At 50.7% G+C, this 16,264-nt stretch overlaps 2 protein-coding genes and 2 non-coding genes across 5 annotated transcripts; 3 read left to right on the forward strand and 1 right to left on the reverse strand.

Moving 5' to 3' along the window:
• Positions 1-733: 733 nt before the first annotated feature.
• Positions 734-10,190, forward strand: PWWP3A (PWWP domain containing 3A, DNA repair factor). 2 transcript variants are annotated; one of them, XM_066566422.1, is made up of 15 exons: positions 734-789; positions 1,373-1,415; positions 2,035-2,127; positions 2,541-2,632; positions 2,879-2,949; positions 3,457-4,398; positions 4,848-4,961; positions 5,293-5,363; positions 5,807-5,883; positions 6,364-6,424; positions 6,680-6,755; positions 7,003-7,053; positions 7,207-7,637; positions 8,330-8,418; positions 8,648-10,190. In XM_066566422.1, the coding sequence occupies exons 3-15, from the start codon at positions 2,071-2,073 to the stop codon at positions 8,721-8,723; spliced, it is 2,208 nt and encodes a 735-aa protein (XP_066422519.1). In that variant the 5' UTR covers positions 734-789; positions 1,373-1,415; positions 2,035-2,070; the 3' UTR covers positions 8,724-10,190. The 2 variants fall into 2 exon arrangements, with proteins under 2 accessions (XP_066422519.1, XP_066422520.1); XM_066566423.1 differs by lacking the exons at positions 734-789; positions 1,373-1,415 and adding an exon at positions 1,895-1,913.
• A 510-nt stretch (positions 10,191-10,700) lies between these two features.
• Positions 10,701-10,773, reverse strand: TRNAF-GAA (transfer RNA phenylalanine (anticodon GAA)). The gene has a single exon. It is a non-coding gene; the product is annotated as a tRNA-Phe (tRNA).
• A 229-nt stretch (positions 10,774-11,002) lies between these two features.
• TRNAN-GUU (transfer RNA asparagine (anticodon GUU)) lies at positions 11,003-11,076 on the forward strand. Its single transcript has one exon. It is a non-coding gene; the product is annotated as a tRNA-Asn (tRNA).
• A 186-nt stretch (positions 11,077-11,262) lies between these two features.
• NDUFS7 (NADH:ubiquinone oxidoreductase core subunit S7) lies at positions 11,263-16,264 on the forward strand. The gene is made up of 8 exons (XM_066566480.1): positions 11,263-11,354; positions 11,558-11,594; positions 11,836-11,904; positions 12,234-12,348; positions 13,071-13,250; positions 14,335-14,381; positions 15,063-15,151; positions 15,572-16,264. The coding sequence occupies exons 1-8, from the start codon at positions 11,339-11,341 to the stop codon at positions 15,667-15,669; spliced, it is 651 nt and encodes a 216-aa protein (XP_066422577.1). The 5' UTR covers positions 11,263-11,338; the 3' UTR covers positions 15,670-16,264.

Consider the following 16,264-nt stretch of genomic DNA (forward strand, 5'->3'; position numbering starts at 1 on the left):
CAGGCTGTTGCTTTTAAGGGTTAATCCTCTGTTAATGTGTGTCCTTTTTCGGGCTTATTTTGCCCAGAAAGAGGTACCTGGACATCCATAACTCTTTGTTTTATTGTCTCATATTGTCCTGATCCAAACTGTCCAAATTATTATTACGCTAATTACATTGCTATTTTTATAACCATTTTATTATCATTAAACTTTTAAAATTTTTTAAAAACAAGTGATTTGCTGCTATCTGGTGCGAGTACCTCATTCCTTTCTTTAAAAAAAAATATCCCACATACATAGTTACATGATGTTATAACCTAAACTATATTTAACACACGACTTAAATAATTAATACAGCATAATTTAATACATAAATTAATACAGCATAACCCTAACATAACATGTATCATATTCATTTGAATATTTGCCAAAAGCCGATCATAAAATACGCATTTTTCGCAACGCTGTTCCTGCCCATGGCCGGGCTCTGAGCTCCGGCCAGCCCAAACCGCCACATGACGTCACAGCTCCTCCATATGACGTCACTCGCTCCGTTGCCATGCCGCCCTCCCCAGACTAGGCGCGGCTTCCGCCCAACTGGCCAATAGAAGATTAGTGGGCGGGACTAAGGCAGCAGCGCGCGTTTGGATTGGATGAGCCTCGTGTTTTGGCCTCGGCGAGGAGGGCGGGGCGCCAGGCGGCGCTCGCTGATTGGTCCGGATGGGCGGTGCCGGGCGGCGCGTGCGCAGAGCCTCGCGTGGAGGGCGGCGGCGCGCACGGGGGGCGGCGTTGTCGGGAGCGCGCACGGTAACGGTGCCCCCCCAAGCCCCCCGGGCCTTAAAGCGGGATCGGGGGGGAGACGAGGGTCGGGGCGCTATCACTGGCACTGGGGTTGATGTTTGGGAGTCCCGCCCGTCGTCTGACCGGGCGAAGCTCCGTCCCTCCCTTCACCGAGGCGTTTTAGGGGGGTCCTGTCCCTCCCCTCCCCGAGGCGTTTTGGGGGGGTCCCGTCCCTCCCCTCACAGAGCGCTAGGACGGTTCCATCCCTCCCGGAGGGGAGTTTGGTGTCACGTCCCTAATAGAGGCGGCTCTGGACGGAGAGTCCCGTCCCGTCCCGTCCCGTCCCTCCCCTCACCAGTTCGAGGGACTCTGTGGGACTCTCCCCTCAGCAAGGGTGGTTTAGGGGAGGGTCCCGTCCCTCCCTTCCCCTCACGGTGCCGGGGCGGGTTCGTGCGGTCCCGTCCCTCCTCTCACGTGGGTTTTTGGGGCCGGGCGGTTCCCGCTGTCTCCGCGCCGCCTCCCGGGGGTCCCGCACCGGTCCCGCACCGGCTCCGCCGTTCCGGGCGCCGCTAACGGCCCCTCGTCCTTCCCTCCTTCTCTCCCTCCGCAGGGCCGCGATCCCGGAGCAGCGGCCATCCCAGCACCTGGACCTTGTAAGTACAGGAAGATCTTTAGTATGTGTTTTTTTTTAAGCCCTTGAGGAAGCCCTGAGGGCTCTAAGGCCGCTCTGCTGAGGTTTCTGTTGCAAATCGTCTGTAAAAATTGGGGTTAAATGACGGTGTAAAAAGTCTATCGAGCGCGTTATTTTTTAGGGTGTAGTTCCCTGTTTTCAGGGTTTGGTTGCAGGAAGCTGTGGATTGGGCAGGCCCACGGCTGCATTGTGTAATTGCTGATAGTATTTTCCTCACACAGTGAGAGCCACTTGTGCTTCTAGAATTATGGAATTCTTGAATCCTGGAATCGTTTGGGTTGGAAGGACCTAAAGCCCATCCAGTCCCATCCCTTCCACCATCCCTGGTTGCTCCAAACCTTATCCAACCTGGCCTTGGACGCTTCCAGGAATGGGGCAGCCACAGCTTCTACAGAAAAATGGAATTTAAGATATAATACTGGAGAAGCTGCAGGGTGATATCAGTGCAGTGATCCCGAAGGTAAAGCGATAATAACTGTAGTAATATGTTTGATTAAATCTTGTATTTCCTTCAAAACACAAAGACTACAATGGAAAAAGGTGAGTGACTCCTTTATTCCCCTTTTTTTTTTTCCCCTCAGAACACCTTGGCATTGCCCTTTTCGTGAAGCTCAGCCATGACTGATCAAGAGCTCATTCTCTGCAAGTGGAAGAGGCGTTTGTGGCCAGCCAAGGTGAGGAGGAATGAGGAAATGTTTGTGGAGGTTGCTTGGAGCAGAGCAGGAAGGAAGGGAGAGGTCCCAGCAAACCTGTCTGAGCTTGTGTGAGCTGTGGAGATGCCAAGAGGAAAAATGGAGAGGGCCTGGAGTGATGGGGAATAACTTCTCATTGCCAGAGGGCAGGGTTGGATGGGGCATTGGGAAAAAATTCCTCCCTGTGAGAGTGGTGAGGCCTTGGAATGGATTTCCAGAGAAGCTGGGACAGTGAAGGATGAAATGGGATTTAAGGTCCCTTCTCACCCAGTCCATCCTGGGATTTTATCATTCCAGGATCCTAAGGCTTCTCCCAGGCACTGTCAAGCTGCTCTTGGATAAATGTTTTGCTGTTGGTCAGGGTTTTAAATGGAGATTTCTCACTTTTAATGTAGGTTTTGTGCAAACCTGGAGTTGCTGGGAGCAGTCCTGTTGCCACCACAAAAAGGATGGGATTTAAAGCTGAAATCCTTGGCTTGGAGAAGCAGTTGAGTATCCTTGCTCCTACCCCACGCTTGCATTCTTAGAGGTTAAAAAAATAAGGGGAGGAAAGGAATCCTTTCATCTGAAAGTACCTGTGAGGTGGGATCCTGGATTTGCAGAAGGTTTGGGTGTTTAACCCTAGCAAGGACAGGTTGGGGGAAGGAATGTTTGGGGTTTTTGCTGTCTGAGAGCAGTTTTGTGGTGCTGGGAGTGTTCTACAGCCGGTTCCAGTCACCTTTTTGTGTTCCAGGGTCAGTGTGAGCTCTGCAAACGTGGTTCCCCTGACAGAGGAGCGGATCAAGGCCATCGCCTCCACCCTGGGTGAGGACGGAGGGCCCCAAATGTGCTGCTTTGTGTCTTTTCTGGGTGTAAAAAATACCTCTAAAAACTCAGCCCCAAATGTGCTGCTTTGTGTCTTTTCTGGGTGTAAAAAATACCTCTAAAAACTCAGCCCCAAATGTGCTGCTTTGTGTCTTATCTGGGTGTAAAATCTCCACAGAAACTCGGCCTGGGGGGATAAAACTTCTGTATTTCACTTATTTTCTTTTCCCCTTTCCATAAAGTTGGAAAATAGGTGAAAAATTTATCATTTTTCCTCTTCCCTGGGGTGATTTCTTGGAGGGATGGTGAAGAAATATGAGTTTCCCTCAAAATGAGGCATTTCCAGCTTGGTCTTTGTGTGTCTCCATTCTTTGCCTGGGGAACTGTGGATGATTTCAGTAGTAAAAAATTCACCGAAAAACAAATACTGGGAGTAACATTTATTATTTCTTTATGATAGAATAATGATGATAACTTCATTTATTGAATATTTTTTTCCCTCATCAGAGCAAAAGAAAACCATGAGTGAGGCAGTGGAGGAGCTGCAATATCGCTGTTCCCTTAAAATTGCCCTGGATATTCTCCATGAGACTGACTCCAGCAGTCAAATGCCACTTGCAGAAGGACCAAATCCCGAATTTTCCCGGGAGAAATCTGCCCCACCCACCCCCTCCCACAGCTTCTCCTTGCGCTCTCGCTCGAAAAAATCGGAACCTGAGGCTGCCAAGAGGAAAAGGCAAGCCCAGAATAACTGTGGGCAAAAGGATGATCCCAAATCATGTAGGCAGGGACGTTCTGTGGCTCCAGGGAGGAGTGGAAAAGCACTTGGAAGTGGCAGAAGCCCTGCCAGAGCACGTGGGGGTGGCACAAACCCTGCCAGGTGTGGTGCCAGGGACTCGAGTGTGGCACCGGCCCCTGACAGCCACAACTGCAAAAAACCAGAAGGGAAATCATCCCCCAGCCAGAGGAAAACGCAGCCCAAAATGGGGAACGGAGTCTCCTGTGAGCCAGAGGCTGGAAGAAGTCAGCAAGGAAGGAAAAGAAGGTGGAGGGATGATTCCCCCCAGGATCAAGCACAGGTGGCTCCTGAGGAGGGGTCTCCCTCTGTCCCCTCTAAATCTGGCACTGTGGAACCTTCCAGAAAGAAAGGAACTCGGCCTGGGAGAACATTGCTGGATTCCTCCAGTGAAACTGCCTCGGATGAGTTGGAGAAAAGCATCAGCAGTGAGAGTGAGAGCCTGGCAAAGCAGCTGGATGGGAGGAGAGAGGCAGAGGGTGGAAAACACCCGGCTGGGGCAGGTGTGGCCTCAGGCACAGACAGGAAATGCAGGAACCACCCTGGATCCTCACCTGGGCCTTCTGGTGCCTTCCCTCAGCCTCAGGAGGAGGAGAACCAGGATCCCTCACACCCAGCTGGGAATAAAGCCCCTGACTCCGAGGAAGATGAAGGTGGGCAAATCCCTTGGGGAAGGGAAACCTTCATCCCACGTGGGACCTTGGAATGCTGCTTTGCTTTTGGGGAAATGGCTCTTGAATTGCTGATTTAATTACTTTCGGTTTCCATTCCTGGTGATCCCTTCAGTGCTGGGGAGGCCTTGGGTGGTGGTTGGGTTCTCTGGATTTGCTTGGGGTTTTCCATGGAAAAGTGGGGTGGTTTTTTTGAGCTCACACTTGTTTTTCCCTTACTGCTCTCTGATAAATTGAGATAAAATGTTTTTGAATGAGGTCCTGAGACCAGCCCCATTCTTTCCCCTTTTATCTCCACATGATCAGGGAATTAGGATTCCCTAATTAAAGTGTGCAGGAGTGTCAGGTCCCCTCTGGGTCACACTCAGGTGTGTCTCACCTGCTCTGAAGCTGATCCTGTCCTAATCCCTGGATCCTGGTGCTGTTGGCAGGGCTGGAAGCCTCTGGGATGTCTTTCAGGAGAGTTTCCTCGGAGAGCCTCCCTCCACTCTCTCCTCTGGCAGATGAAGAGGAGGAAAATTTCCCAAGCGTTCTGTCCCATCGAGGTGAGACATCAGCACAGGGCTGAGGCTCTTCCTGCTGGGGCAGCTTCAGTTTGCCTGCAATCCCTGGGGATTGATTCCAGGAGGGGATCCAGCTGTGTCCAGGCTTGGGAGAAAATGCATTTCCTGGGTCCATCGGGCATTTTGCTGCAGAATGAAATGAAAATCCCTGAAACTGGACAAGGGCTGCCTGGGTTTCAGTTCAGGACTCCCTGTGCTACATTTTGGGCTCACTGTGAAAGCACCGAAGAGAAACTCCTGAAGAAGAAGAAAGGGGCAGCATCTGTCTTGTTTTATCGCTTTTAAGGAAAATTTCCCTTCTTTTTCACCCCAGAACCCAAATTCTTCGAGGAAGGGATGTTGGTGTGGTGCAAGCTGCGGCGGTATCCCTACTGGCCAGCCGTGGTAAGAGCAGCTCCTGCCTCCTCAGATCCTGCTGATAAGGAGCAACTCCCAGTCTTGAAGTGACTTTTGCCCTTCCTGGAGGTGTTAAACACCTTCCAGTAGAAGCATTTCGAAATTGATAGAAGTAAAATTGTGCTAAAAGCACTCAAAATGTGGTCACTTCACACCTGTTTGTGCAGAGCACAGGATTATCCCAGTTCCTTTGTCATGGAGCAGAACTTTGTTTCCAATTTGATAAAGAAAGGGGAGGCCCTTTGTGCACTAAAAAATGCTTCCTTTGGGGAACTGGTTGCTGCTTCCGCTTGAGTTTTTCATATTTGTGTAATAAAGGAAAGTTACAGCAAAAGGAAAAATTTAAGTGTGAGTTGTAGTAGGTGATATCCACAGAAAAATATCCCTGCTTTATCAAGATCAGGATTTTTGAGGCTTTATCCTCTCTCCAGGTGAAAACAGTGAAGAGGAAGCACCGGAGGGCTTGTGTGCTCTTCATTGATGGCACCACAAATAAAAAGAAAAAAGGGTAAATGTGGATTTCCATCCCATCCCGAATTTTCAGTCTCTGTTATTCCATGTGCTGTGCCCTTTTCCTGGTGCAGGGTGAGGACAGTCCTGTCCAGGTCGATCTGGGAGGGAGGGGCTGGGGCAGGTGAGGGGTGTGGGTGCTTTGTCATGCTGCAGGTTCAGGCAGCTCCCTGTCCCTGGGAAGAGCTGAGGAGTGAAAAACAAAACAAAACAAAAGTCCCTGGAATGCAGCCAGTGTTTTCCTTGTGCTGCCCAAACTTTCTGGAAACACTGAGCTGCCTTTAACTTTTCTCTAAACCAGGTACTTCTCATTTGTTAGAAGATTCCATACTTTTAACTTGCTCTGGAAGCAAAAACCATTAAAATCTGTGCTCCTTAATTCCTTGGGAGATGGGATTTCCAGGGAGAAGCAGAACTGCAGTAAATAAGAGGGCAGTGAGGCAGTTGAGTTGCACCTCTGACTGTGTTTCTTTAAAAGTTTCTCAGTGTCTCTGAAGAGCCTGAAGCACTTTGACTGTGAGGAGAAGCAGGAGCTCATTGTGAGTATCCCAGAGATGTGGAACTGCAGGGTTTGGGCAAATACAGTGGGAAATTCAGGATATAAATGGCCAGGGGGGGAATGTGGGGCTTGGCCCCCTCAAAGCCACTCTCATCCCTGTGACAGCTCTGTCAGGAGCTGTTTTACTGTGAGGGAAAAATTGTCATGGACAATTTCTGTCCCCTGCTTGGCATCCTGGGCTGAAACTCTTGGAGAGCTGCAGGATTTGGGACAGAAAATCCTCCTTGTTTTGCAGGAACGAGCCAAGGAGAATTATTCCAGAGAAATCGAGTGGTGCCTCCAGCTGATCCAGGACTATCGGATCCGAGTGGGTAAGGAGGGGCCATGGAGTCACCAAATCCCAGCATGGTTTGGGTGGGAAGAACCTTCAACCCCCTCCAGTCCCCTTGGGCAGGGACACCTTCCACTGTCCCAGGCTGCTCCAAGCCCTGTCCAGCCTGGCCTTGGGCACTCCCAGCTTCTCTGGGATCTCATCCTGAGATCCACCAGGAAAAGGGAAGCCCAGGCTTTGATTCCTGGGTGAATGGAACTGATCTCTGCCCCTGTTTGGGTTTTTAGGCTGTCGTTCTTTCACCGGGTCCTTCCTGGAGTATTTTGCTGCTGATATCAGTAAGTGAATCCATCCCTTTGGGAATTCTCTTGGCTGGGTAAAAACTCCTCTCAGCATTTTAAAATTCCTTATTTTCTATTAATATGGCTATGAAAACCTTTTGTAATTTTGAAAACTCATTTAAATAGAAATTCTTGGGGTTTCTCTTTCAGGCTACCCAGTGAGGAAAGAGGGGTACCAGAGTGTGGTGCAGATGGCATTCCCAAGCACAGCAGAGGAAGGGGCTGGAGAGTCTTCCTCAGATACCTCCCCCCAGAAACCCCCCAGGAAGCTCCTCCCTGACAGGACCAGAGCTGCCAGGGACAGGGAGAACAAGAAGTTGGTGGAGTTCATAGTGAAGACCAAAGGGGCTGAAGAGCATCTCCTGGGGATCTTGAAAAGTGGGAAACAATCCCGCTGGCTGAAGAAATTCCTGAATTCCAGCCGGTACATAACCTGTGTGGAGACTTACTTGGAGGATGAGGAGCAGCTGGACCTGGTGGTTGGGTACCTGAAGGAGGTGTACAGGGAGATGGACACCAGGAACCTGCATCAGATCCTGGGGGATGGCATCAGATTCATCTCAGATGTGCTTTTACCTGAGGTGAGGGAGCATGAAACAGGTGGAAAAATGAATTGGGGAGTGATACATGACAGTAATTCCCATTATTTATTCCTTTGCTGTGACGTGGTTCCTATGGAATGATGTGGGGGGAGTTCCCAGAGCTGAGCCAGGCAGGAATATTCACCCCTGCCTACAGCCTGAGTCACTCAAATGCTGATTTTTAAGCAAAGGAGAAGCTTCAGGTGGATTGCTGTTTTTAAAAGCAGACTGATAGTTTCCTGATGTATTTTAATCACCTCTGAAATGCTTCAAAGCTTTGTGTTGGGATTTTTTATTTAATTTGGCAACTTCTCAGGCTTTTCTTGGTCCTTTGTGTGCCGAGGTGGGGGTGGTGTGTTGGCTGTTCTTACAGTTGTTGTGGATACCTTGTGTTCTTCCCAGGAATTTTCCCAGGAGAACATTAACTCGTGTAGTAACAAAATTACTGTGAAGAATATTTTAATCTGAGGATAAAAATACCCCCCAGGGGATGATACAGAACAACTTCATATTTTTTATTTAAGAATTTCAGGCACTCAATGAGAGGTTTCATCCAAGTTTTCTAAGTTATTGAGGAACCCTTTTCTCAAAACGTGCTCAGCTGAGGCAGTTTCGAATCCCTGGCTATGGTTTAGTTTTGCTTATTGATGATGATGATTATTATTATTATTAATTATTCAATGCTTTTCTAGGCCATCATCTGTGCCATTGCTGCCGTGGATGACATCGATTATGAGAAGGCAGAAGAGAAATACATTAAAGGACCACCTGTAAGCAAAAGGTAGATTTGTTTTCAGGATTTTCCAAGGGTTTTTACTCCTTTATTGTTGGATACAGGAAAGGTTTCAGGTGAGGGCAGGAGAGCTCAGTGTCCTCCTCCTTTGAGGGACAAAACGTGGAAAATGTCCCAGCTGAGCTACTCCAACTCTGAGAATTTAATTTGTCCAGGTGATGTCATCTGTACAATAATATCCTATTTTAACTTAAAACCTTCTCTGTTTTTATTCCAGGGAGAGAGAATTGTTTGATGAACAAGTCCTGGGAAGCAAAAAGCTCAAGACTGAGCCAGAGCCTGCGGAGAGCTGAGGAGTGGCCAGGGCTGTCCTGGGGCCAGGTGTAAATAACCAGTGGTGATTTGTATACAACGTGGCATTCTTAGTAAAGTCTGTGTGTATATTCCCAAATCCTCTACTCCCAGCTCTTGCTGCTGCTCCATGGCCTCGCTGTGTTCAGGATCCACTGGATCCTCATCCATCAGTGCCCTCCTGGGGGGCTGCCAGAGACCCCCAGGGCTGTGCAGAGCTTCTGCTGCTCCACCGACTTCCACGTGGGTTCTTTTAGCCAAACACCCGACTTGGGAAGGGGGGGGAAGGTCTTGTCCTGCTTTGTGGCCTCCCTGCTCCTGATAAAACCAGGGGGTTCCCCTTTCCTGCTTCATGGTTCTCCAAAGATGGGAAATCAGATTGGTGCCCAGAGCTGCCACCTGGATCACAAAGATTTGGGTTCTTGTTTTGTTCTGACAAGTAAAATTCCACGGAGAAGGAATCCAGGTTTGCTTAAACAAAAACATTCCCTTTTCCTCTAACTGAACCAGTGGAATGCTGGTTTATTGCCTCTTCTGAGGCTGTGAATTTTGGGAGGCTTTTAATTGTCTTTTTCTCATCTAAATTCCCAATTTAATCCTGCCCAACTCCCTGCTCACCTTTGTTGGAGCTGTGGCACATGGAAGCAGTGTCACCAAGAACTAATTAATGATGAATAATGATAAATGATACATAAAACCCTCTGATTAGGGTTTTTCTGTGATAATGAAATATGATCTCCTTGCTTGTCCAGTAAAACCCAAGATGATTTAAAATTAAGAAGTTGAAATTGGGATCCAGATGTCTATCCTGGCTGTAGTAATTATCTGAATATATTTTAATTACACTTTTAATTGCTCTGTGCTCTCTAATGAGTTTTTCCATGGAATCCTTATTCCCGTTATCTCGAGTACCTCAATTATCGGGACAGGCCAGGAAGTGTGAGGGTTTTATTAAAGCCTGTGAGGAGGGATAATGAATTTTGTGGGTTAGGATAAAAAAATTAATGATGGAGTTAAGTGAGAGCTGTGAGTGGCACTTTCCCTTTGGAGAGGAGAGCTTGGGGAGGGACTGCCTGCCCCTCATCCCAGTGCTCTGGGGTAATTTGGAGATGGGGGTCAACTTCCCCCTCCTTTCCATGAACCCTGTGTTCCCTTCTGCATCACAACTCCTGCTCCAGACCTGTGCACAGAAGTGGAACCACCTCCCCTCACCTTCACTGCAGCTGTGGAATCCTGGAATGGTTTGGGGTGGAAGGGACCTTAAAGGCCAGCCATGGGCAGGGACACCTCCCACTGTCCCCTGGGTGCTCCAAACCCTCCAGCCTGGCCTTGGGCACTGCCAGGGGTCATCCTGAGCTTGTGCCACCCCCTTCCAGTGCTGCCCCACTCGCTGGGACTGGGCACCAGGCTCAGCCTCACCATGTATCAACCATGTGGACTTAATAAAGTGGGATGAAGTGAATCATCAACATTTGCTGCTTTTGTTTGATTATTTTAATCTGTGGTGGGTGGTGCTTCCACCCCAGTGTTACAGCAGGTGAATATAGGATCTTACAGGTTTATCTGATGCATAAACACTGTCTTGGTCTCACATTATTAATCACTGGGAAATGAACTCACTGGGTTTTGTTCTTCTGTTTTATTTAAAATGGGCTGACACACACCACCTCTGCTTGTGATTGGCCAGTGTTAATTAATCCATGCTCCCTCAGCTGCCTCCTCAATGCTCAGTGTAAGATCATGAACTCATATTTATTATTATTTCATAATTCATATTATAATATTTTTCAATAATCCAGTGTTACAGCCCACAGTCCTTCACCCCTCCGTTTTGTGTGTGTGTGTATCCAGGGTATTAAAACGATCAAGTGTAGAGTTTGGGGGGGGGGAATAACGAGCTCCGAAGCCTCCGGAGTGTTTTGGGGTGAAAACAGCGCTTTTGCAACCCAGGTCCCGGCAGGGAAAAAAAAAAAAGCTTCTGCCGAAACCCGGGATCGAACCAGGGACCTTTAGATCTTCAGTCTAACGCTCTCCCAACTGAGCTATTTCGGCTGCACGGCGGCGCTCCGCCCCCCCCCGGTTGTCACCGCCCGTGGCGCCGCGCCGGGCGGGGGCACACGGGGAGGGACACGAGGGGACAGAAGGGCGGGATGTGGGACACGGGGCACAGGACAGGCAGGACATAGGGACAGGATGTGGGACAGGGAACACAGGACAGATGGGACAGATGGGACACGGAACGGACAGGACACAACATCAGGGGGGAAAAGGCGGCAGCGCAGTCTCTGTGGCGCAATCGGTTAGCGCGTTCGGCTGTTAACCGAAAGGTTGGTGGTTCGAGCCCACCCAGGGACGGTCGCTCTTTCTTTTCCTGCGCGACCGTGGCTCCGCAGCTCCAGGACGGGCCTTTCCCGCCGAGTCGTGCGGCGGCTTTGGGACGGCTCCGCCCGCCGTTAACGTTTTGGGATCGTTTTGCCGCTGGCCGCGGCGGAGCCGGAGGGTGTCTGCGGAACCCCTGGCCCGGGACGCGTTTCCCGCCGGAGCGCTGAGGCGGTTTCGCGCCGGGCCCTTTAGCGGGTGCACCGCGCGCAGAGGTTGCCTGAAGGGCTGCGGAGAGATGGCGGCGCTGGGCCGTGAGCGGGGCCGGGACCGGGAACGGGCATGGGGATAGGGATGGGGATGGGAATGGGGACCGCGACCTGGACCGGGACCGGAGTGGGCACCGAAACCAACCCTCGGCCTTCCGCCGAAGGAGTGACCGGGAGGGCGCTCTGAGGGGACACCAGGCCCTTCCGTGGCCCACAGCCGGGCTGAGCTCTCCCGTTCTCTCTTGCAGGTCTCCGGCTCCCCGCGCACGGTGTGCTGGGCTGGCGGTGAGCCCGGGGCTGGGGGCACCGGGGCGGTGGGATCCCGGGGGCTGGGGGGGCCTGGCCGGTGACAGTGCTGGCCCCGGGGCTGGGGGTGATGGGTGGGGGGCCCGCAGAGCCGCGGCTGAACGGCACCCCGAGTTTTGGGGGTCACTGGGGGGCTCCCTTCCGCTGGGGTTTGTGGAGCACCGGCTCCTGCGAGGGCTCTGTGACTCTGTCACCCTGTGCGGGCCCTTTCTGTCCCCAGGCCCGGCTCTGTGAGTCCCGTGCACGCCCAGCTGCTCCATCAGACGCCGGCGGCCGATCGCGCTGACAGGTGACAATTCCTGCCCTGGGGACAGGGAACAGCCGGTTGTGCCACCATTCCCGGGCAGGGGGTCCCAGTGGCACCTCCTGTGAGGCGTCTCCTCCCTTTCCTGCTAAAATCCAGGGAGTTATGGCAGCTCTGGGAGCCCCGGGGAGGGGTAGCCAGGGGTATGGCTGAGGGGCTCTTCCTGAGCCCCAAACCCACAGATCCCACACTGGGGAGAACCCTCTGCTACAAACAGAGGGGTGGCATTGTCACTCCTCAGGGAGTCACAGCCCCGTGGAGGGCTAAATGCTGATTCTGCAAGGAAATAACTGGAGAGTGATGGCTCCTTTCAGCTCTGTCCAGGTCCAGAAGAGCTCTGCTGTTGTCCAGAGGAAATCCTACGTCCCCAGCAGCCGTGGCGAGTACGTCATTGCCAAGCTCGATGACCTGGTCAACTGGGCACGGCGGGTGAGTCCCGGAGCCACCAGGCTCCTTGGCATCCAGGGACAGAGGGTGGCACACCAGAGGCACCTCCTGCTCAGGATAAAAATAGACTCAGAGCTCCCTTGGCCGAGTTCTGTGGCCAGAGGGTGACACTGGGGTCCAGTGACAGTGTGGGACACGGGCTGAAGGTGCTGAGGGTGTGGGGAGGGTCTGGAACTGCCCTTTGGTCACCAGGAAAGGGCACTTCTGGAGTTGTCCCTGCCCTGAGCAGCTGCTCTGCCTGTGGGGAAGGGTGACACAAGTGACAGTGCCCTGGGTGTGCTGTGCTCTGCCTTAGCTGGGCTGGTCCTTATCTGGCCACCACTGTCCCCATGGGGCTCTGAGCTGTCCCTCTCTGCTGTCCCTTAGCTGGGACACCACTGTCCCCATGGAGCTCTGAGCTGTCCCTCTCTGCTGTCCTCATGGGGCTCTGAGCTGTTCCCTTTTTGCTGTCCCTGCATGGCTCTGATCTGTCCCTCTCTGCTGTCCCTCTGTGGCTCTGAGCTGTCCCTCTCTGCTGTCCCTGGTGGCTCTGAGCTGTCCCCTCTGCTGTCCCTGGTGGCTCTGAGGTGGCCTCAGCAGTGTCAGGGGAGCAGCTCTGCAGCTCTCCCTGTCCCCACTCGCCCAGCTCCGCGTGTTCTGCTCCTGGAACCCTCCCTTTGTGCGTGTCACCCTGGCTGTCCCTGAGCCCCGGGCTGTCCCCACAGAGCTCCCTGTGGCCCATGACCTTCGGGCTGGCCTGCTGTGCCGTGGAGATGATGCACATGGCAGCCCCTCGCTACGACATGGATCGATTCGGGGTCGTGTTCCGGGCCAGCCCCCGCCAGGCCGACGTCATGATCGTGGCAGGGACCCTGACCAACAAAATGGCCCCAGCTCTGCGCAAGGTATGGGGGGTGATTTATTAAAAATATGGATGTTGATTCTAGTACTGATATCCAGCTGTGATGGACAAAAACTCTCTAAGAGTTTAGAGTTAGAAAGTGTTTGTTTATTGTGGGATAGCTCCCAAATACACACAGCAATTTACAGGTGATTACAGAGCCCTTTTATCTGTACAAATATTGAATGCCCAAAGTACAAATGCATATTCATAACTTTGGTACATCCCATTCCCAATATGGATATTGATCTATGGATTTTGATATCCATAGATATCAATTTAATACAGGTATTGAATATCCAAAATACAAATGCATATTCATAACTTTGGTACATCCCATTCCCAATATGGATATTGATCTAATACCAATATCCAAAAACTCTCTAACAGTTTAAAGTTAGAAAGTGTTTGTTTATTTGGGGATAGCTCCCAAATACACACCTCAATTTACAGGTGATTACAAAGTCCTTTTATCTATACAAGTATTAATTTAGAGGTGATTACAGAGTCCTTTTATCTATACAGGTACTGAATACCCAAAATACAAATGCATATTCATAACTTTGGTACATCCCATTCCCCTCTTCCTATGGTAATTAGTTCAAAGCCATTAAGCATGAGTAGTTTGTTCCTTGAAATGGGTCAGTGGTCCTTTTCATGGGGAGGGGTCCCAAAATGAGGAAGTAAATGAAGTCTTCCTCGTTCTGACCTTTCTATCTTTTCAATGCAAATATGACAAATGAACCCTTGATAGAACTCCCATTCCCATCTTCAATTGGTTTCAGAACAGAAGAGGCCACAATTGTCTTATGTTCCTAAAAGCTATTTATCAGTTTCTATATTCTTCATTATAAACCCAGCTAACCAAACATAGTGTTGACAAGCAATCAATTATTAGTCAACTACTAACTCTTAACTTCATCAAGGCCTACCCATTTATTTAACTCCAATAAAGTGATTTTATCTCTAGCTAAAATCTTAGCTCCTCTAAAAGCTCTAAATTCCTTAAAGTTCATGTCTCAGGAGCTTGGGGAGCTCTGGCACAGCATGGGGAGGTGGGCATCACCCCAAACATGCCTGTTCTGCAGGTCTATGACCAGATGCCAGAGCCTCGCTACGTGGTGTCCATGGGGAGGTGAGTGCTGGGATGTCCTCGGTGCTGTGGGGGGAATTCTTTGCTTGTTTGTGTTTTCAGGTTCTTAAAGAAGCCTTGTAGAGCAGAGCTCAAAGGCTCCTTCTGGGAGTGGTGTGTGTGAATCCTCCCAGGGAGGGATTCAGGGGCTTTGCAGCTGCCAGACTTGTGTTTATTCAGAATGCCAGAGTTTGCTTTTGGCTGTCAAAATGCTTCTGCTGTGCTGGAATCTGCTCCATGGGGGACTCATTTGGAATCTGCTCTGTGAGGGATTCAGTTGGAATCTGTTCTGTGGGGGACTCAGTTGGACTCCATGGTCTCAGAGGTCTTTTCCACCCTCAATAATTCCACGATTCTCACAATTTTCTTGTCCCCACAAGTTTTTTTTTGTCCCCACTGGCTGAGGGTGGCCGGTCCAGGCTGGAACAGGACAAATTCTGGGAAAGCTCTGAGGCAAAATGGAAGTGTTTGTAGCAGAGAGGGAGGGCTGTGGAATGTACCTTGTGAGGGAGATGGGCACAGTTCATTTGGGTTGGATTCATCTGAAACCCTCCCAGGCAGGGCTCGTGATGGGACAGTGTCCCCTGTAGAGCTGGAGGCTCCGAGCCTGGCAGTGTCCACCTGCCCAGGGCCACCTTCCCTTGGCCTCCTGCTCACCTTCCTGTCCCTGTCCCTGTCCTGCAGCTGTGCCAATGGTGGGGGCTACTACCACTACTCCTACTCCGTGGTGCGGGGCTGCGACCGCATCGTGCCCGTGGACATTTACGTGCCAGGTACAAGGGGCAGCTCTGTGGGAAGTCAAAGCTCCACCTGGGAGCAGGGAGGGAGAAGGGAATTCTCTGCATTCAGGTGCAGCTTTGAAAGGTTTTTCTGTTTCAGTTTGAAAGGTTTTCCTGTTGCAGTAGCTCCACAGATTGTGGGATGGGGAGGGTTGTGATGGTGGTGGCACCGTCAGTGGGGTGGGACGAGGGTTTGGATACACTTTGAAATTAAATAATTGCTATGTTTGATTAAGATCTTCTGATGAACAGCATCAATTTAGTTTCTTTACACTCCTGCCAGTGTCAGCCACAAAGCCAGAGGGTAGTCAGCTTTGGGATAAGTCCTGGAGCTGGCACCTGCTGCTGGCCCCAGCTCTGTGCAGGTACCTGCCCTGTGACCTTCCCCCCTTCCTCCCTTCTCTCCTTTCTCAGGTTGCCCCCCCACAGCTGAGGCTCTGCTCTACGGGATCCTGCAGCTGCAGAGGAAAATCAAGAGGGAGAGGAGGATGCAGATCTGGTACAGGAAATAGCCTTTATTTATGTCCCCACTCACTGCTCACATTTACGCACAAATCCAGCTCCTCACACGCCTTCCAATAAAACTCTACCTGGTCCAGGTGCTTTTCTGTCTTTAATAAACCCCTCTGATCTGAGGGGCTGAAAAACTGGGCTAAAAAGCAGGAGCTGAGTTTGATAACACTGCTGAGTTGGTCTGAACAATCTGGCAGGGAAGGTGATATTGTGACATAAAGGCTTTGCCAGAATTTTTTTTTTTAGCTTTGTTGGGAAGTATTGAGACCCAACACATGTCCAGGTGATTCCTGAGCCCTCCCTGAGCTCGTCCCTTACTCACCACCTGCTCCTTGTTGGTAATTCCTACACAGGATCTAATAAATCCATAATATTTGTGTGCACAGGGGCCAGAAATTAATTCTGTTTCTGTAACAAGTGAAATACTGATGATTAAAATCAGAATGTGATTAATAACCTGAATGTAGAGCTCCTAAGCAGGGCAGGGATAAAGCAGCCTGTCCTGGATGCATCCCAGGAGCCTGGGATGAGGAATGGTCGTGCCTGAGGGACAAACACACTTTGGAAAGACAAATAAATCGCTCGGGAACAGCA

The sequence above is a fragment of the Molothrus aeneus genome, chromosome 27 (assembly GCF_037042795.1).
Source record: "Molothrus aeneus isolate 106 chromosome 27, BPBGC_Maene_1.0, whole genome shotgun sequence".
Classification (NCBI taxonomy): Eukaryota; Metazoa; Chordata; class Aves; order Passeriformes; family Icteridae; genus Molothrus; species Molothrus aeneus.

Excerpts from the sequence above, each read along its gene's own strand:
- PWWP3A (XM_066566422.1), top strand. The coding sequence starts at position 2,071 with ATGACTGATCAAGAGCTCATTCTCTGCAAGTGGAAGAGGCGTTTGTGG. Across the intron at positions 2,633-2,878 it reads ATCCTTGGCTTGGAGAAGCA|GGTCAGTGTGAGCTCTGCAA; the intron begins GTTGAGTATCCT and ends TTTGTGTTCCAG. Across the intron at positions 5,364-5,806 it reads ATCCCTACTGGCCAGCCGTG|GTGAAAACAGTGAAGAGGAA; the intron begins GTAAGAGCAGCT and ends TCCTCTCTCCAG.
- NDUFS7 (XM_066566480.1), top strand. Across the intron at positions 11,595-11,835 it reads CACGGTGTGCTGGGCTGGCG|GCCCGGCTCTGTGAGTCCCG; the intron begins GTGAGCCCGGGG and ends TTCTGTCCCCAG. Across the intron at positions 13,251-14,334 it reads TGGCCCCAGCTCTGCGCAAG|GTCTATGACCAGATGCCAGA; the intron begins GTATGGGGGGTG and ends CCTGTTCTGCAG.